The following is a 22,157-nucleotide window of genomic DNA, read 5'->3' as shown; positions in this document are numbered from 1 at the left end:
TAATTTCTTAAAGAATGCCTGAAACTGCTCATAACTGTATTATGCACATAATGTTTTATTATTTCAACCAAATACTGGAACAAGAATACATTTTACAATAGGGGCTACATTATAGAAACCAGGTAGAGTATAATTATATACTTGTTCCAATATTTGGTTGAATTTTACAATAGGGGCTACATTATAGAAACCAGGTAGAGTATAATTATAAAGATATTTCAAGTCACAGAGGAGTTCCATGACCAAGGCCGCAGGCTGGGTGCTTTTATAAAGCAATGCACACGAAACAAGGGAAAATTGCGGCTCAATCCAACACGTAAATAAATTAAGTTACAAGGTGTAGCTCACCCAGTGTGAAGTCTTAACACATCTAAGGTGAAAAGTGAATTTATCGCAGTAAATATACCACACTCACCGATGGCATCTGGTGGCTCGGGTACAGCGCCCCGAACCTGTAGCTTGGGAAGTAATATCAACGATTTGTGGAAAAGGAACACGCATTCCAGGAGCCAGACGGTGCCGATAAAAATGAACTTTATTCCAAAAAGCTAAAACAAAGGTCCTGAACCTTTGTTTTAGCTTTCTGGAATAAAGTTAATTTTTATTGGCACCGTGCGGCTCCTGGAATGCGTGTTCCTTTTCCACAAATTGTTGCTTTTATAAAGGCTCATATTTTTCAACAAGAGGGTACATTATTTAATATAATACATACATTCAGTGAGTCATAAGAAAGAAATTACTTTACAGAGGACCGATAATAGATGGTGCTTAGTAATGTCATCATTGGTATCATATGATTCACTGAAACTAATATTATAACAATTTATGTGCTCCCTGTTGTATGAGGATGAGGATATTAGAATACACTTTGGATTTCCATGGCTCAGGCTTCGTCCTCATATCTTTATATGGTCATGGAAATCTTCAATGAATTTTAATATGCTTGTATTTTTCAATATGGGTTACATTATTCCCTGAATACTTTACTGTGTTTAAAGGACAACAGTCCTTCCATGTCTCAAAAAAAAATGAACAAACGGGAATTTAATTTTAACATACCATGAAGAATATTCATCATAATATTCATCTAACAACATTAACTAGCAGTTGTTACATATCAACTGATAACATTGTTCTCCCTAAAATCATGGCCTGTAAGATCTTCAGTGCAGAACCTTCTGATGCTTGAGTTTCAGCCTGCATGCTTTTTTTGTTTTTCTTTGGCTTATTTTTTCATCCTGTGTATATAAATGTAATGCACTGCATAACCTGATGGCTTTATAATAGATGATAACTGTTGATGCAAAAAGGCTTCTAATGTTTTGTACTCCTTCCATTGTCAACGAAAATGTGGTCAACAGAGTTCACTGTCAGATTTCTGCATGAGGTTACCCAGTCAGCACAATTATAGCCAGTCTCATTCATAAACCAACAATTTGTACGTAAATGAAACTCTCTGTACAGAAATGCAAATATTTTTCCCGTACAAGAAAAAAACAGTTACATTTAGAGGAATGTAGACTCAGAGCAACAATGCCTTGAAGGTATCAGAAGTATAATTTATGGAGGATGCAGTGAACTGGATTTCAGGCTTAATGGAGACAGCCATACAGCACCAGATAAATCAATTTAATATATTGCAAGAATGGAATGGGCATAGTTAAACCAGGCTTCAATATCTGGCAGGAAAGATGGATATTATGAGGAGCATACATGGAAAAGTCAGAAAACACATCTAAGTAAACAAAATTAGCAAATGGATTCACCACAGACATTTGTGAAACTGGTTGAAATTTACTCTAAGGGTGGAGGCAGATGAGGCTACTGGGGGACAAATCAGCTCTTCTTCTGGGGACTAATCTCCCCTGAATGACTTCCCGCTGGTAAGAATGTCAATCGGCACTCAGAATGCTTTGTTTTCTGAAGTTGCCCACGATTTTCTCGTGAGGCAACCATGGGGCGACTTCGGAAAACAAAGCGTTCCGAGTGCCATTACACCGGCGATTTAACATTTTAACTGGCGGAAAAGGTCTTTAGAGGAGATTAGGCGAAGAAAATGCGATTTGTCGCTGGGCGACTAATCTCCCCCAGTTGCCTCACCTGCCACCACTCTAACATGGATTGTTTCCCTATTTTGTATAAGAAAATATGTATGAAATGGATGTGATACGTTTAGCAGCAATATAGAACAGAAACCTAATTTGAATTTGAATGCATATTGAACCTTTTTGTCCAAAGGTGCATTCATTGCAGGCTCCACGACTACAAAGGAGCTTAGTTATAAAAATAGTATTTGAATGCCAGACACACAGAATGTTAACAAGTCCAGGGTAACAATAACATTCAAATGTATATAAAGCTCTTTTAAATTCTGGTGTTCAGTTATCACATTGCATATTTTTAAGCATTCCATTTCTTCATTAGCATTATGAAATATATGATTGTAATAAAACCCTATATGAAATTTTCTTTTGTGCAAAGCAATTTTTAGCCAAATTCTTAATGGGAAATAAATGAGATAATATAACCTCTGGGAAATTCGTAAAATATCACAATTGATTTGGGCATCATGAAATGAAAATCGGAGCATTACAAAACCAATACAGACAGATGGCTTTATTATCAGACTTGAGGACAGATACGTTTTTGCACAACAAACACGGATACTAAGCATCTAACACTTTTACAGTACATATTAAAGGGAAAGTAAAGTCTAAAATAGAATAAGGCTAGAAATGCTGTATTTTGTAAACTAGCTATAGAAATAAGTCAAATCAACTGGATTTGCTGTGTTTTTTTCTTGAAGATGTTTCACCAGTCATCCAACTGGCTTTCTCAATTCAGAACAACTTGTAAATCTTCCTTCAAGAATATATATCCTCTGGAATGTTGCTCCAATCAGCATGATCTGTTGATCCACAATGATGTCATTAAATTAGTTGTTGATTGTATTAGCAAGATTGTATCTTGGATGTATTATTAAACCTTCCAGGGAGAGGTGCCAAAACAGCATTGTATGTGTCAGACAATAGATGTCGCACCCCCGCCACTATTCAGACTTGGTTTTTCAGTTTTTACATATATGGCTTCTTTTAACACATCTTTTAAACCATCACTCTCCTGGTCTAGAATCTGAATTGGCAGTCTTTACACGTGTTAGATGTAGGTTCTGACCACAGGAGCTGGCTCTTCTGTGCTGCGCCATATGCTGGTGTAACTGTTGTTTGGTTTCCCCCACATACAAATCAGAGCATTCCACACTGCACTACATACACAATGTTACTCTTCTTGTGCTTTGGAATGGGGTCTTTTAGATTAAAAAGATATTAATAAAGATATTCAAAATCTTTCTAAGTTTTTCCGACACGCCAGCTACATATGCGAGGACCAAGTTCTTTCTCCTGTCCTGTTTTCTACCTTCATTGGTAGTTTCTGTGTTATTGCTTCTTTTTCAACCAGTTTTTACAAAAGCCCAATCTGGATACCGACACATCTTCAGGGCTCCTTTGAGATGTTTTATCGCTTTCAATTTAGCCTCTGTGTTGGTGGGGATCGTGTCTGCTCTGTGAGTTTTGATGACACCAGTTTGTGATAGTGGATGGAGGGAGTCAAACAGCAGGTACTGGTCTGTGTGGGTAGGTTTCATGTAGATCAATTTCCAGCTTTGCCCCTTCTCTGACTCTTACCAAACAGTCCAAAAAAGCCAGTTTGTTATCTTGCACATCTTCTCTTGTAAACTTGGTGCTGTGGTCCACTGTGTTGATGTGTTCAGTGAAAGTCTGTACCTCCTGTGTGTCTCCTGTGTGTATTTTAACCCATGTATCATCCACATATGACTGGGAGTGATACCTTTAAAGCTATCCAGGGCCTTTCTTTACACTTCCTCCATGTACAGGTTTGCCACAATGGGCGAAACTGGTGATCCCATGGTGCAGCCATACTTGCATGTAGAACTTATCCTTGTACTTGGGCACTTAGGCAAAGTTCCAGTAAGGAACATACTTTCACTGAGTTAAGCTTTGTTTTGTTGTCAAGGGTCTTGTCTTTTAGCAACAATTTTCTCACTGTTTTACCTGCATCTGTATTTCCAACCAACGGGGCTAGGATGTTGGCTAGGTATTTTGCCATGTTGTAGTTCACAGAGTTAATGTTGCTGAATATAGTCCTTCCTTTTCATCATAAATGATCAAAACCGGACAAGTCAAATAATATCTGCCAGAAGCCGATACAGCAAGACTGATTTATAATAAGAATATGCAGATGGCACTGGGTCCTGTGTTGTCATGTAATCTAATGTAGATTTTATCGTTTTTGTATTGTTTAATACAAGCTTTCTCTAACTCCGCAAAATAAGCCTCCAAATAGAATTCCAGTTTATCTGTTTAAATCTGGCTCCAAGATCTTTGTCCCTGCAGTTAAGTTGGAAACAGTAAGGGCAAAGACACATGCTACTATTTTGGGAGATTAGTCGCCCATTGTCAAATTGCTTCTTCTTCGGGCTACTAATAGCCCCGAACTGACTTCCCGTCGGCTAGAATGTAAATCGTCGATGGGAATATTATGAACATGTATTTATATAGCCCCAACATATTACGTAGCACTGTAATGGGATGGTTCGGAACACTTGTTTTTCAAAAGTCGCCCGAAGTTGCCTCACTAGGAAACTTCGGGCGATTTCGGAAAGCCGAAGCGTTCCGAGTGCCATCCCGCCGGCGATTTACATTCTAGCCAGTGGGAAGGCAATCGTGGAGATTAATCGCCCGAAGAAGAAGCGATTTGTCACTGGGCGACTAATCTCCCGAAATAGCAGTGTATGTCTCTGCTCTAAAGGGGATGTAAAGGCAAAAATAAAATCCAATATAAATCTCGAAACAGTCGCCGACTGCTCTACAAACAAAACAAACAAAGCTGCTTCAGTTCTGCATGGCTGGGAAGTAAGACAGGGGTTCCTGTTGCTGTTCATAAGTATGATTGTTTCCTTGCAGGTGTGTTAAACATTTGTAATTTAAATATATTATCTTTTTGGGTTGTTATTGGTGACCTATATTCTTATCTTAGATAATATTATATTGTCTTTATTTAAGTATAACTTTTTTTGTTCAGCTTTTTTCGAGTTGTTTTCAGATTGTTCATCAAAAATTAATACTTTTTTTTTGACCATCTGGCAGATCAGTAATCCAGGAGGAGATTCTGAACTGCTACAGTTTGTTACATTAGTTGATACATCTCTCAGCAGCATCTGTGGTATATTGGCAACTATTGTATCAACAGCTGCTTTTATGGTAACTCAGGGATTCTGCTCAGCAGGGAGAAAGATAAGAAATGTCTCAACAAATGTATCAATTTAGAACAGTTGCAGAACCAGTGGCCCTCCCGAGCTGATTTAGAAAGACATACGAAGGTGAAAAATTAAACTTTAAATTTCAATATTAGAAAAACAGAAAGTAACTGAAAAAAGTCTATTATTTTATTAAATCAAGACATTATATATAATTTGTTTTCCTTTTGCCGTTTTACTCCTATAGAAATGTCAAAGATTTAGATGGCCTTAACCTTACATATACAATGCTTCTGATGAAGTGACCTTGTCGTCACGAAACGCGTCGAACATTCTTCCCCTGCCCGCCATTTTTAAATATTATACAATAAAGATGGATTTATTTTAATACTTTGGTTCACACATGGATTTAACTTTATCCGGTGGATTCCGCGATTATTATTTTGGACTTAACCTTCATATCACCTGCCTTCTTTTTTTGCATTGCCCTTACAAAAAGCAAGAAAGAAACATGGCCTTATGGATAAGAAAGATGGTCTTCCACTGTGAAGGAATGGCAAGATTAACGCTGGTGGTAATGGAAAGCCCCTGAGAATAACATGAAAATGCATAGTAAGCAAAAGTAAAGGAAATTCTAGTAAATCACTAAAATAAAATGTTCAAAAGCGTTACTGAATGCTCCTTTCATTTAATATCAATCAATGCTTGACTTTATCACTTACTTTATGGTTTTAGGCTCAGTTACAGAAAAGGTAATTGCTAAGCTCTAAACACTAATCTGCCTGAACTGATCAGATGACAAGTAAGATTCCGGATTTGGATGCTGGAGGTAGCTCTATACTCTAAAATAACACTCACTCACCCATCACAAGCACACATACCGGCTCCAGAGCCTCATGCGGCTCTTCATCCTGCTTGCTGTGGCTCAGTCTTGTGGCTTTGCGTGTCACATCGTCTATAGAGCCCTCGCACCTGCTGGCGGCTTCTTGAGTGTGCTACCGTGGTAAGCTGTTAGCTTATCGCTGTCACACACTCAAGATGCCGCCAGCAGGTGCGAGGCCTGTATAGACATGTCAGGCAAGACCGTGCCGCAAGATAATTCATTATGGTCCTTACCGCGGTCACACACTCAAAACAAGGGAGAAGCCTCCAGAGTCCAGCTGCAGCAGGTGCGAGGGCTATAGACGTGGATGTGTCGCATATTTTAATGACGTCTATAGCCCTCGCCTTTAAACAGATGCGAACATTTGTATTTAATAGGGCTATTCAGTGTTAATTTATTTCAAAGTAGGCCTACACATATACACTGCATATTTGTTTGTTGTATTCTGTTGTTGTAACAGTTAAAATTAAAAAAACTTTTAAAAGTTTATAAACTGTGTTATGTTTTGCGGCTCCAGACTATTTTTCTTCAGTAGAAGAGGGGGCAAAATGGCTCTTTTGATGGTAAAGGTTGCTAACCCCTGCCTTAACACAATTAAACCAAATAAGTGAAGCTGAATATCCAGGAATAGTAAGAGCTTGGATGGCTTGCCAAGGCTCTATGCTTTTTTTCCTATGTCGTGACTAAAACATGCACCAAATGCTAAAATTACACAGTAATACTAAAAGTGTGTTGGGAAAAGTTTTGGGAAAAAGAAAGTGGGGGTCACTGGGAAAAAATAAGAAGCTGGATAAGTGTAAAACAAAAGAAAACTGAAAAGAAATAGAATAGAATAGAGAAAAGAGGGATGGGAGGGATAATAGAAGAGAAAGGTTAAAGAATATATGAAATATGAAGGAAAAACATTTCTGTTCTATCCTTTCAATATGCCACCATGCAGGTTGGTTACCATTAAGTACAGTGCACTGTTTATTATTACAAATAAAAAAATATATATATTTTTAAATACTAAAATTGTTTGCTTTAAAACTCTATGGGGCAGATTTATCAAGGGTCGAATTTCGAAGTGTAAAATATTTCGAAATTTCCACCATCGAATTGAATCCTACGAAATTCGAATTTGTAGGATTTTTAGCATCGTACGATTGTACTACGAATCGTACGATTTGAACGATTTTATGGTACGATTTTCCTTCGAATTGCAAAAACTTAGAAAATTGCTCTAGAAGGTCCCCATAGGCTTACAAAGCACTTCGGCGGGTTTAATTTGGCGAAGTATTGAAGTCAAAGTTTTTTTAAAGAGACAGTAGTTCGATTATCAAATGGTCGAATAGTCAAATGATTTTTTACTTCAAATCATTTGAATCGAAGTCGAAGTCGGTCGAAGTACCCAAAAAATTACATAGTGCCTGAAAGGCACTAAGAATGCCAGATGCAGTAACCCATAACAGTCAATAAAATGCTTGCTTTAAAACAGGTGATGAGCAGATTTATTAAGGGTCAAACTGAAAATTCGAATTTTCTAATTTTTTTCATGGTCAAAACTCTCACATTTGAATTATCCAAACTTGATTCAAGTTTTAATTCGAATTTCAAAATTTATCATACTCTGGCCCTCCAAGAACTCAGATTCGAATATTCACCACATAAAACCTTCCAAGTCCATGTAGAAGTCAATGGGAGACATCCAGGAACCAATTTGGACAAATTAGTAGCCTTCCTCAAATTCGAGTTTTTTTTCAGAGAAAAAACTTGAATCGAGTCAAATTCGATTCGGTAATATTTGTGCAAGTTTTAGATATTCATTTTTTTTCTTAAATAACTCCCCAATCAATTTCAAGTAAATTCGAATTTAAAGGAGTTTAAAAAAAATGCACATGAATTAGAAATTTGACCTTTGATAAATGTGCTAAATGTGATGTTTGCTATTGGTGACAAGACCTGTAGCAAACATTTTACCATTTATTACATATCCACATTAGACTTATACATAAAACTTCTACATAGTCTAATTGCCTAATATTTTCCAGGAAGAGACTTTGGTGACTTCAAGTTGATAAATACTATTCAATTTGCTGATGTTTTATAAGTAAAAGTGTTTAAATTAATATTGGAATGTAACTCCGACAGAGAAAGGCACAATCACCCAGTGGAAACTGCAAAACAATTGTTAATAATTAAGATCTCCACATATTAAAACGTTTAATTAAACTCATCATCCACATGTTAGGAAAAACTTACATGCAAAATATTTTGTAATTGTATTTATACGTTTTATCTTACAGTTACCTGCCACAATTCTCGCAATATCATCTTTCCAACTGTTTTATATCATTAGAATAAATAACATCCACTTCTTAAACACACAGATTTTGTTGCTCGTCTTCTGTTCAATATTATAATTTCCTATTTAATGACTAAAGCAAAAATTAGGTTTATTAGACCAAGATGGTAGAACTTTCACCTAAATAAACTTTGCAATTTCAATAATGTACATTAGTACAAGAATGAGTCATTTTTGCATAACCAATAGACCACAAACTGCAATTAAGGCCCCTTTGAAATCTTTATAAGCCTAGCAAAATGTAGAACTGATAAATTACTTTCCCAACAACACAAAATTAGAAAAAGAAAGCCTGTTTCCTTGTGGTCTCTAATTTATTTTACATTCATTCAGTTTTATCTGTTTTGAGCTCTAATACGCTGCTTTCTCTTGCAGAAAATTTGTCTAGAGCTTATTATTTTAGGTACACTCTAATTTCAAGTGTCCTGTAAATTTCTGAAAACTATTTTGCCATAAAAGCACGCAGCACTTGTTTAAGAAGTTATTCTTTTATTTATTTTTCTTACATTTATCTGTAAATGTATTTAGAAAATGCAAACTGCTGACTGAAATGTTAAATAACATTCATTTGCATGCACATAAAACTGAAAATAGAATAAATACTCATTATTTTGTTTAGGTTGTGGTAGGTTTTCTATCAGTAGGAGGCTTGTATTGGACCCAAAATGTGAAGAGTTTACAATACTTCTTTATAGGGATGCACCGAATCCAGGATTCGGTTTGGGATTCGGCCTTTTTCAGCAGGATTCGGCCAAATCCTTCTGTTCGGCCGAACCGAATCCAAATTAGTGGTGGGCAGGGGAATCGCGTGACTTTTTGTCACAAAACAAGGAAGTAAATTTTTCCCCTTCCCACCCTTAATTTGCATATGCAAATTAGGGTTTGGATTCGGTTCGGTATTCGGCCGAAAAATTCACAAAGGATTCAGGGGTTCAGCCAAATCCAAAATAGTGGATTTGGTGCATCCCTACTTCTTTAGGCTTGCACTGTTTGGGACAAACAAAGCATGTAGTAGGGTTGCGACCTTTTCCTCCGGCAGGATATGGGCAGTGATGCAGAGGGGGATGGGCCATGATGTCGAGGGACTGGCTTTGACGCAAAGATCGGCATTTGGTGAATCCTGCCCGGTTTTCCCTACAGGAAGTTTTGACCCGGGCAGCCCTTCAAAATACTGTGCTGTCTGGGTCAAAACCGGACAGGTGGCAACTCCAGCTTGTAGTATTACCTTTAAAAATATTTCCAGCCAAAGTACATTACCATTGTCATACATTTCAAATTTAAATTAAAGTGTTTTTGGAAATTTTTAAGAATTTTCACCACTCAAAGTTTCTGACGCTTCCAATAGATTGCCTAAAACAACCTAACAGGAAAATAATCGTAAAAACTGTTCAAATATCAAAAGTAAATATCTTAATAAACTATTTTATTTATTAATTTACTAATTGATTATCAATTACTTTTCAAAAAGAGTGATACAAGGTTTTATTGGATATAAACACTCTGCAAAATGAGATTCAGGATTATTAAAGGGGTGGTTCACTTTTGAGGTACCTTTTAATATGTTATTGAATATCAATTTCCTAGCAACTTTGCAATTGGTCTTCATTATTTATTTATTTTAGTTTCTGCGTCATTTGTCTTTTTCTTCTAAAAGTTTTCAGCTTTCAAATGGGGATCACTGACTCCATTTAAAAACAAATGCTCTGTAAGGCTACAAATTAATTGTTATTGCTTTTTTTGTATTGTTTTTTTTTAATTGCTTTTTCTATTCAGGGCATCTCCTATTCATATTCCAGTCTATGGGAGTTGGCATTTCAGAATGTGTAACTTTCTGGATAGTGGGTTTCCAATTATACTGTAGCTACAGAGCTGAGAAAAATTAGGAAAGACTTCCCTAAAAGCATGCTTTGAGAGATTAATTGAGCAGTGTTTCTAAACCTCTTTATAGTACAGAAAAAAAAAAGTGGAGATACTTAGGGGCACATTTACTAAGGGTCGAATATCGAGGATTAATAAACCCTCGAATTTGACCCTCTAAGTAAAATCCTTCGACTTCGAATATCGAAGGCTTTCCTGCAAATCCTACGATCAAACGATTCGAAGGATTTTAATCCATCGATTGAAGGATTTTCCTTCGATCAAAAAAACCTTAGAAAAGTAATGGGGAAGGTCCCATAGGCTAACATTGTACCTCGGTAGGTTTAAACTACCGAAGTATGTGGTCAAAGTTTTTTTTAAAGAGACAGTACTTTGACTATGGAATGGTCGAATAGTCGAATGATTTTTAGTTCGAATCGTTCGAATCAAAGTCGTAGTCGAAGGTTGTAGTAGCCTATTCGATGGTTGAAGTACCCAAAAGAATACTTCAAAATTCGAAAAAATTTTTACTTTGAATCCTTCACTTGAGCTTAGTAAATGTGCCCCTAAGTAATGTAAGGACCCATTTTTGGATCTAGACCCACAGGTTAAGCATTCCTTATCTATGGAGAAATACTGTATTGTAAAAACCTTCTCAGTATGTGTAAATATGCACTATTAGTACAGCTAGATTGCTACACATGGGACACAAGATCAATCCAAGAGCATATTCATAACAAAATATCCTGAAAACCAAAACATACATTTGTGTTAATTAAAGATAATATAGAATGCTATACAATAACTTACATTCAAAACAGCAACATATAAAGATAAGTACTAGAAAAATTGAACAAAAAATGTTCCCTACTCCCCAAGTTTGAAAAAAGGGTTAGATGTATGCTTAAAACATTTCCTGTATGAGACACTTTTGGTGTAAACTTCAATTTTCTGCTATATATTTAGTTTAGATTTCAAATAAACGTATATTTTACTCTTGCTAGTGATACAGCGGGCACTTAAGGCTACAACGTGCCCCTGACTGCAGTATACCATTATTGCTGTTTTTGCATTTGTTATGGTTATCCAACAGCAATTGCTATATTTATTCTCTTTGTTGTTCTCTAGAGAGCATTGAATTCACTATTTTGGATTCAACTGAGAGATTCGGGCGAATACTGAACCGAATACTAATTTGTATTTGCAAATCAGGGACGGGAACTGAAAAAGAAAACCATGTGTGCAGTGCACGCAGATAAAAATTCTTCTACTTCCTTGTTTTGCGATCAAAAGTCACATGATTTTAAGGATTCAGTTTGGCCAGGCACGAGGATTCGGTCAAATACCAATCCTGCTGAAAAAGGCCAAATCCTGGCAAAATACAAAACTGAATCCTGGATTTGGTGCATCCTTATTGTTCTCTACATTCTTCAAAACCATAGGAGTATGTTGCATGTATGCTAGACAGGGCGGTTCATTGTGTACTATTCATAGTGCTTCGAAAAAGAAAAATATGTTTCCTTTCATAATGTTCCTAATGCTTTTCACCTAACTGCAGTGTATAAAATAACAAATAATACCCCCAGAATACATTTAATAGTGCAAAGTATCTCTACAGTGCATCAAACTGCATCCGCTACAGTGCTTTATAAAGTGCATCACAGTTTGTAGTGTCCCTTAAAGTTTAATAATCGGTCATGTAATTTAAAGTTACATTTCTAAAAAGTTTTTAAAATTTTAACAATACAGTGCTTAATCATAAGAAATGAATGTTTTATTCCTTGCTGTATTTAATGAATGGTTTTCTTAGAACATGTTCATTACTCATGGGAAATGCTGATATCTGGAAAGAAGACAAAATAATCCCATTTCTCATTTAGCTTGTTAAATAGATGCAAATTAATCTTGTACCTGAAAAGTTAAGATTATTTGGAAATTCTGATGAGTATGTATGTGAAGAAATCAGATTAAAGAAGATTTTTTTTAAAAGGATTTAAAACATGAAAATATAATGAAACTCACATTTAGTATGTTTAGTTCAAAGCCTTTTCATTGACCTCATGATTACAGGTACAGCACAGAAGGAAATAAACATTTGAAGCTAAAAGAGAGTGCTTCAGTGCTTTTGACTTCGTTTATGGAGGCTTGCATTCATCTTTAATTCCTCAGTTATGTCATTTAGGGAGTTATTCATCAATGGTCGGATTTTAGAGTTTTTTTTATACCACAGATCAACTCACAACTCTTATTCTTATAATTTATTATTCTTATTCTTATTCTATTATTTAAGCAAAAACTCAAATAGAAAAAAACTGGAATCAGCAAGTTTGGGATTAACAACCCGAAAAATCGAATTGATCAAGTATTCGGTGATAAAAATATCGAATCACTTGGTTTGATCGAATGATTCGAAGTAAAAATTGTTCGACTATTCGATAATCTAAGTACAGTCTCTTTAAAAAATACTTTGACTTCATACTTCGCCACTTTAAACCTACCGAGGTGCAATGTTAGCCTATTGAGACCTTCCACAGCCCAGTTTTTTTTGATCGAATAAAAATCCTTCAATCGATCGCTTAAAATCGTTCGATCGAAGCTTTTGTGCTAAAATCCTTTGAGTTCGATATTTGAATTAGAAGGATTTGACTTCGAGGTTCGAATTTGAGGGTTTTTTTTAACCCTCAAATTCGACTCTTGATAAATCTGCCCCCTAGTGTTGCTGTTTTATTCCCAAGTCTTTTCTCCAGATTTATGTCACAATTGAAATAGTGGATTCTTACAAAGTTCCTTACCAATATTACCTGCCTTATAAATCATACACACAATATGGAGATTTTACCTTTTCCCCACAGGTGAAGCAAAAGGCCTTTATCCAATGGCTGATTCAGAATTATAAGGCAATATTTCAAGTTTCCTGCGAATAAAGAATACATTTTTAATTTTAGAGATCAATTTTAATCATAGCAAATATTTGCAAAACAGAATCAAATAGATGTATCTGAATATTTCATTAACATTTACAGGAAAGCTTGTGGCTGATTGGACAAGGTAAGATAAGCATACTTGAGGGGAAAAAAACAAATGCATTGAATTGAACAAAGCAAATACATTTTCAATGGTCTTCATTATTTTTTTTTTATAGTTTCTAAATTATTTGCCTTCTTCTTCTGACTCTCCATCTTTCAAATGGGGTCATGACACCATCTAAAAACAAATGTTCTGTAAGGCTGATACTTTGATACTTTGTGTTACTTATCTTTCTATTCAGGCCCTCTCCTATTCATATTCCAGTATCTTATTCAAATCAATGCATGGTTGCTAGGGTAGTTTGGACCAGATTTCTGAAATTGCAAACTGGAGAGCTGCTGAATAAAAAGTTTAAGAAGTCAAACCACAATATATCACTCTTCACATCATACTAAAAGTTAAGGAGCAACAGAATATTCCTGTTTTTTTTTTTTTCAAACAGAAAAAGTCACACACCAAGCTAGAACTGCATTGTTCCATTCATTTTAAATTAAAATCTTGAATGTTTTGATAAACCAGAAAATAAATAAAGTTGCTTGAGAATACATTGTCGTTACCTTGTTTCTGGTGACTTTGCACAGTTTTTTCTTTAATAAATACTGTCTATTCAATGTTCTTATAGATACAACAGTTTTTGAGCCTACGAGCGGATCAGCCAGATATTGCCCACCTCGATGTGGGCATATCGGGGAGAGATCCGATAGTTTGGCGACATCGTATCTTGTCGGCGCTATATAAATAAATGATGATTTGACAAGCTGGTCTCGGTTTTTTTTTTCCACTTTTACATGTGTGTGGCATGGCTAAAGGCTTATTCCAAACATATTTAGTAATTTAACCATCATTCATTTAAAAAAAAAATACAATTAAATATAAAATTAATTTACATATTAAAAAATATGTCCATTAGGAGATGCCAATTAAACAAAAAAAATTACAAATGTCTCAGGTTCCATCCTGCAATATGGTAAATCTTGACTGCTGCACTGCACATTACAAAACACATGCACATTCCAAAAATAAGTTTTATTAAGAAGCTTAGTATTAATACAATCAATTACATAAATGCTTTAGCACTCATGTAACACTACAGAAAGGTAATTGTAATTGAATTTATATTGTTCCCAATGACAAAAAATCTGTCTGACAAATACCTGCAGTCCATTTTTTGTTTTTGCAATTTTTGCAATATTTACATTGTATTAAAAGCAAGCATGTACAAAACAATAACGATTATTTATCTGCTATTTTAATGTCTATTTTGTACACTAATCAATACATTCTAGTAATTAATTTTCCAGAGTTATATAGATACTCCCAAAGCTTAGGTCATTTGCACACCAGTGTAACTTATTTTATGTACAGTCATTTATAACAACAACAAAAAAAAAGATTAACTGCTGGACAGAACCATATAATTTCCATAAATTAGATGATACAAAAGATGGATACAAAATAATCATCCATTCTGGTTCAAATTATTGCTTCTCAACTTTTGTTTGCTTTTCTTGAAAAACTACTACTGAGCTCCTTTTAACACATTTTTACGGAAAGAGTTGCCTAATGCACTCATTTTAGTACTGTGTCTCCAACACTTTCTTTCACACTTTATAGAGGATAATATATTCTCCCAAGGTAAGTACTGTATAAAGGATATTAGATACCACACAAAAAACTTCACTCAAGCATGTGTATTTATGTAAATCAATTTCAAAGAGCAAAATTGCATGCACCTTCTGGCTGGGAGTACTTCTTGCTATTGTTTAACATGCATTGCCCCTAAATGTGGATGTTATTTCTGTGGTGTCCCAGAGAATGGGACAGGTTTATGGGCACATAATAAGCACAGAGGCAGGTAAGAGAACAGCCAAGAATTATTAGCAAAACAATGCCTTTATGCTACAGCACAGCTGAACAGGAGCTTAACATTTGTGGCAATTGGTGGGCAAGACCCTGAACCTGGCCATAGACGTGCAGACATATCCTTATGTCTGACAAACGAGATATGTTGCATTCTCCTGACCTACCATTAACCATTCAGATTAAATAACGTAGTAAAAAGAACAAATCAGACAATGTTATGGCCATTAATTCAAAAACAGCAAATGTCAGACAAATAGTAGTGACAGACAGTCAATCCACGCAGAGATATTATCGTTAGCTCAGCTGACAGAAATCTTCTTACCTGTCCAATCGACAAAACGACATATCAATGTGGCATGAAAAATGTCGGGACGATCCACACGTGGTCCGAAAATCATATGAAACGATTCGTACGACTTTATCTTTGTGTCTATGGCCAGCTTTAGGCAGCGCATAGTTTCAAGGATTCAGTGCCACATCAGAATGACACGCTTAATCAATTTGTGCTACACGTCCAGTTAAGGCCACACCCAGGGTACGAAGATACCTTACCCAGAAAATATTTAGCAGTCTCTCACTCATATCCCCGGTATTTGAAGAGAAATCGATGGCGGAGCTCTCCCCACTCCTTCCTCTCACCCTCATCCGCCGCAGCTATCGCGGGATCTCGGTAACTTACAGCCGAGTACTTGGATTCATGTAGAAGAAATACCCGCTGGCAGCGCAGGCGGACATATCCACGGGAGGCGGTAGGATTAATATCAATATGTGGCTTTATTTAAACATACAAAGTGGTAGATAGAGAGTTCAACTCTGAGGAAGTGCCCAGCTTGTGGGGCACGAAACGCCTTAGTTCTTCGCACACCCACTCTATATCTACCACTGTGTATGTTTAAATAAAGCCACATATTGATATTAATCCTACCGCCTCCCATGGATATGTCCGCCTGCGCTGCCAGTGGGTATTTCTTCTCACTCATATCAGTCACTTACAGATTGCAGGCAGTAAAGCAAAAGAGTACTCCAGCTGCAGTGCCGTCTGTAACATGGAGTAAAACTCAGTATAACAAGGGGGGCAGAACTGGAAAATTACAATCCAGAAGGAAGGGACAAATCTTATCTCACTTTGCAAGGTCACCAGCAAGTCTCACAAGCAATTTTTCTACTATTTCTACCTACTTTCTCTAGCACTCTTAGAATACCACTTCCTAGCTATGCAGCCTCCTGTCTCCCCCAATCTGAGCCAGTAGCTTCCACTACTTAAAGGAAAACTATACCCCCAAAATGAATACTTAAGCAACAGATCAAATTGAATGACATATTAAAGAATCTTACCAAACTGGAATATATATTTATATAAATATTGCCCTTTTACATCTCTTGCCTTGAACCACCATTTCGTGACTCTATCTGTGCTGCCTCAGTGATCACCTGACCAGAAATACTACAACACTAACTGTAACAGGAAGAAGTGAGGAAGCAAAAGGCAGAACTCTGTCTGTTAATTGGCTCATGTGACCTTACATGTGGTTTGTATGTGTACACAGTGAATCTTACGATCTCTGGGGGCGGCCCTTATTTTTTAAAATGGCAATTTTCTATTTATGATTACCCAATGGCACATACTACTAAAAAAGTATATTATTATGATAATGGTTCATTTACATGAAGCAGGGTTTTACACATGAGCTGTTTTACTCAGTATTTTTTAATAGAGACCTACATTGTTTGGGGGGTATAGTTTTCCTTTAAACTGCTGTTTAATTATGTCAGGGCAGGTAGATTACAGCAGTGTAGTGGCTCATCATTTCTAATTTTCTACATTTTTTTGAGAACTGGAGAAAATGAAGTGTAAGATACAGTTTATAAATTAACATACCACCTATTGAAAATGTAAGGTTACTAGAAATCACCAAAGGCTTCTGTGACTATATAAACATACAAGACTGCTGAGTATCTTAATATAGGCCAAAGGCCTCATATTTTAAAGGGGTTGTTCTCCTCTGAGTTAACTTTAAGTATGATGTACAGAGTGATATTCTGAGACAACTTGCAATTGGTTTTCATTTTTTATTATTTGTGGGGTTTGAGTTATTTAGTTTTTTATTCAGCAGCTCTCCAGTTTGCAATTTCAGCAATCAGGTTGCCAGGATCCAAATTTCCCTAGCAACTATTCACTGATTTGAATAAGAGACTTGAATATGAATAGGAGAGGGGATGAATAGAAAGATAAGTAATTAATAAAAAGAAGCAATAATACATTTGTAGCCTTATAGAAAATTTGTTTTCATTTGAAAGCTGGAAAGAGTAAGAAGATGAAAGCAAATAATGTGAGAACTAAAAAATAATAAAGACCAATTGAAAAGTGACTTAGAAAACCAAGTGGAAAGGCAAATCAGAGAAAGTCCAGTACAGGCAAAGAAATGCTGCATAGCTAGATATCTTAAAGATGCCTAACTCTTTAAATTAATGAAAATCAGAAAAATGTTTGCAATGGCACTAGCTGTTGAAATTAGGACATCTATCTAAAGTTGACCATCCCCTTTAAGACGTTGTATTAACATAAATCTGCTATTAATACGCAATATTGGAAAGCCCATCTTTAAAGGGGGCCCACACATCAAAAGCTGCACAATAAAATTTCTTTGCAAATCTAACAGGAAACCCAAATTATTTACCCAATTTCTTTTAAAACATCCATAAGTGTTATAAATGTATAAAAAAAAAATGAGAGCTGTCAACCATATTGCCTGCCCTGCCTCTATGCCTCAGACACAGAGGTGGAGTATTCAATTACTTCCACTTTCCATTCTGCACCTCCCAGATGTCACTACCTTCCTCATCATCTAATTGTGTAGCCAGTGCATGTGCATGGGCATCAGGTCCCCCATACTGGCACATACACAAGATTTTGGGGTGATACTTTCCTTAATAAGAAGGCCTGCCTGCTTATTGTGCTAGTGAATTCCAAGACTCAAGCGAATAACAAAATTATTTATATAGTGTAAGTAAAGTTTATTTTGTTACAATTACATATAAGAAAAAAAATCTGGAATTATTTCTTAGGGTGACGGGTCCCCTTTAAGATCAAGCTCTTTTATATAATAATGTATAGAGAGTGGTTTAAGTTGCCCAGAAGCTGAACAAGATAATATGCACTGCAGCATGAGCAGGTCCTGATTTGTGGAAAGGCCCAGGCCAAGGGTGGCAGAATTTTAGGGGGGCGGCATGCTGCCCAACCACACCTGCATTGGTTTGGAAGCACTGGGGATTCGCAGGAGATACAATAGTTTTTTAAAACTTTCCTGTGCACCAATCCCCAGCACTCCCGACACAATGCTGAAAATTTGAACATGAGAACTGGAAAAAATGCAAAACCATTTATGCCTTCTTAGTGCAAGTGTGTGCAATAATTTGACAGACAATTGTTTGAAAAACAAGGGCACCTGTACTTACAGACCACTGCAGTGGGGCAATTTAAAACATTTTTCAAATCCACTAATCAATGCTGGTGGATAACCAATGTGCCATTGCCCTAAAATTAGGGAATCTTTTTACTGGTTGAGAAAGCATGTAGTTCTACAACACACAATAACAATATTTACTAGATGTGATAAGCCACGCTGCACATCATGTTTAATTAAAACATCTACTGCAATCCACGATCACCAAGAAATACAGCAAAACCTGTAAATAAAAACTAGCTATAGGACTATAAGGAATTGCTCTTGTTTTCAGCCTGTCTTTTCAGCCAGTTCCTTCAGTCTTCACAATAAAGCTGTCAGACTTAATTAAGAATTACAGAGAAAAAGAATTTCAATCCCATAAATCTACATTCCGAAAAAGTAACTTGGGTGTCTAAGCGAACATTTCTTTTTAAAGAAGCAATATCTCTTACTCTTACTGAAACCTAATTTGGGCTCATGATATAAAACTTCATGCAGTAAGTGGTGGTATAACTTTTCCCCCCCCAAACAGCCGCTGTCCTTAAACAAATTTGAGTATATTTCCAGCTTTATTATGGCACTTATGGTCAACATTGGTGCAATTATTTCTCAAGTGTTATTTGACTACAGTTTTGGCGCAACATCGTTTAGCGTCTTTAAATGAGCTTATTTTGACACATTAGACCAGTATGAATGTAGTTTACTTTCACAGCAGAAGAACTACTTGAAGCTTGTATATTTGTGTAGACTAGAATGTTTCTTTTTAGCTGATGTAGGATACAGGCATATAGAGTGCAATATATGGTTGAGATGTGGTGGTTGCCAAAGAGACACAAGAAACCTTCATCCTTGTGCCTTCATATGGTCAGGAAACTCATTGATGTTTTTATAATATTCTTATTTTACAACAGGGATACATAAATGTATGCATTCTTGTTTCAAAGTCCACATATGCATGGGTAAACTAAATAGCACAGTATAGAGGGAACTTAATAGCACAGTATAGAGGGAATTTTTGATGACATCAAAAACCCAAAGCATTGTTGTCATCTACACATTATATTGCGATAGAAGTAAAAGCAAGTGCCCTAATAAATCTAAAAATGAATTCAAGCATTTAAATCAATGTCTGAATTGCAGGTGTGTCAGTCACATTAAAGCAATACTATACTATACAGATACAGTAAATGCCGTTGAATGTTAAAATACATTTCATACAAATATCATACAAATTGTATTCCACCATGCACATGACTCAGGAAGCACCATGGTCTTTTTAGAACACCTTTATTGATTTACTATAGCCATAAGGTTGTTTTCTTTTAATGACAAGCAATGGAAATCTTTATACACACCACCTGTATCATAACATAGTTATGCACTGAGGTGATAAGAGCACTGTATGTTTCTTTAAGAGCTGGGAGTAGACACCATAACCAGCATTTAGAAAGAGTCAGTTTTTCTCTTTCTCACTCACCAAGCAGCAAATGTAGTCTGTAGACATTTAATGAATGAATATTTTGCCTAGTATCCTAAAAAGAATTCAGTTATCAGCCAAGTTCAACTGGTTATGCCTTCTTTGACATTAATCACACTTCCTGATCTACACTCCCCGTAAATGTATTATAATAAAATATGGTCAATAGCCTATTTTTTTTTTCAGCTGAGGAAGAACCACTCCATAATTGTGCTGCCCGACACACAGATAAATGGAAATCAACTTGCTTAGGACAGGAAGATTAACTACCCTACCATTTGTACAGATTTTTAGTGACATTTATCAGTGAATTAGGGATGCACCGAATCCAGGATTCTGCCTTTTTCAGCAGGATTCTACCGAATCTAAGTGTTTTCATCACACAAGTCAAGAATTTCTTAGCCATGCGCTGCACACACAGTTTTCTTTCCCTCTCGTTTCCCTAATTTCAATATGCAAAATAGGGTTCAGTTTCGGTATTCGGCCGAATCTTTGATAAAGGATTCAGGATTTGGCAGAATCCTAAACTAATGGATTTGGTGCATCCCTAGTCAAGATATTTTCAAATTTATTCAGGCCTCCTCTGACGACATAAGTGAGTTATTACAATCACATTTATGAATTTATTATTTGTTGAGGGTGGTGGAGAAGGATCTATCTAACAAGGCCCCTGTCTTTTTGGATAACTGCTCATTTAAGTGATATAAGCGGAACTGTTTAAAATACCGAACAGAATCCAAATTTGCATATGCAAATTAAGTGGAAACCATATTTTACTTTCTTGTTTTGAGACAAAAAGTCATGTGGTTTCCCTCCCTGTCCCAAATTTGCATATGCAAATTAGGATTTGGTTCGGGCAGAAGAAGGATATAGCAGAATCCGAATCGTGCTGAAAAAATGCGGAATCCTGTCTGAATCTCGAACCGAATCCTGGATTTGGTGCATCCCTAGTAATTATGACTGTAAGCTAATGAGTGGGGTCAAAGGCCATTTGGAAAAATGCACAGAAAATCTTGGCATTTAGTTTAATCCCCGTTGCCGTTTTTTGTTACAAGATGTACTTCATTTTACATCATTTAGCCTATGGAATTATCACAGGATAATGATTTAGTGATATAAACCCCTCCAATGTTAAAGACGAGAAAGACTTTACATACAGGCCCACATTCTATTCAATTAGAAAATATAGTCTTATCCAACTCCAGATTTCCCCACAGACTTCAAGAGAGTCAAAACCATGAAATTTGTTTCATTGCATTAAAGTTGGTACATGCTCATTCTCATCACAAGTGAAAATCTCCTTATAGTTCATCAATTGGCTTTATAATATTTCATACTTTTAAATTAAAAATATTGCCTTATGTGTTTTGTGCATAACCACTTTATCAAAGGCACTTTGAAAGTAATATAATAAATGGTCTTAAATTTACTGCGCGTCTTGTATGAATAAAACATTTGATTGGTTGCTATGGGTTACTAGATGCTGGTAAACATAATACTTTTTCTTACAATACCCTGTTAGTAATCATTTAAGTGTTCAAGGTCAATTTTTAGACTTTAAATTGCATTCATACACATTCTCTTGTATTTTTTCCATTCAGCTAAACAAAAATCTGTTGTTATGAATCTGTTTTATATGTGATTTTTGAGTCAGCATCTGAAATAATAATTTCTCAAGAGGAATTCATATTGATTGCTCGCTAACACATTTTAATGATAACTGCAGGGATAATCAATTGTGTGGTTTGATTCAATTAACTAGCCCCACATCACTTCAACAGATGGCTCAAACAATTTGACTTTTATGAGGTGGCTGCTACTGAGCCCAAAAGAAATTGATAGAACTTGTCTGCACTTGATGTATTCATAAATAAATGAGAAACAATCAGATGATGACTGGTAAATATGGAGATATGTGCTGGCAAGCTAGCATCTGCTGCAAAAGTATGTTTTTCTTTTTTCATCATTTTATTTTTGGTTCT

General features: G+C 35.9%; 1 protein-coding gene across 2 annotated transcripts in view; it reads right to left on the bottom strand.

Moving 5' to 3' along the window:
- The window catches only part of tpk1.L (thiamin pyrophosphokinase 1 L homeolog), a 199,641-nt gene that overhangs the window by 119,809 nt on the left and 57,675 nt on the right, over positions 1-22,157 (bottom strand). For both annotated transcript variants that reach the window (XM_041566090.1, XM_018267534.2), the window contains one exon: positions 13,202-13,276. In XM_041566090.1, the coding sequence (XP_041422024.1) occupies positions 13,202-13,276 (75 nt within the window). The remainder of the gene's footprint in view (positions 1-13,201; positions 13,277-22,157) is intronic.

Source organism: Xenopus laevis, chromosome 6L, assembly GCF_017654675.1.
Source record: "Xenopus laevis strain J_2021 chromosome 6L, Xenopus_laevis_v10.1, whole genome shotgun sequence".
Taxonomy (NCBI): domain Eukaryota; kingdom Metazoa; phylum Chordata; class Amphibia; order Anura; family Pipidae; genus Xenopus; species Xenopus laevis.
The sequence above is the reverse complement of the archived record's forward strand: the minus strand, read 5'-3'. Positions and strand labels throughout refer to the sequence as shown.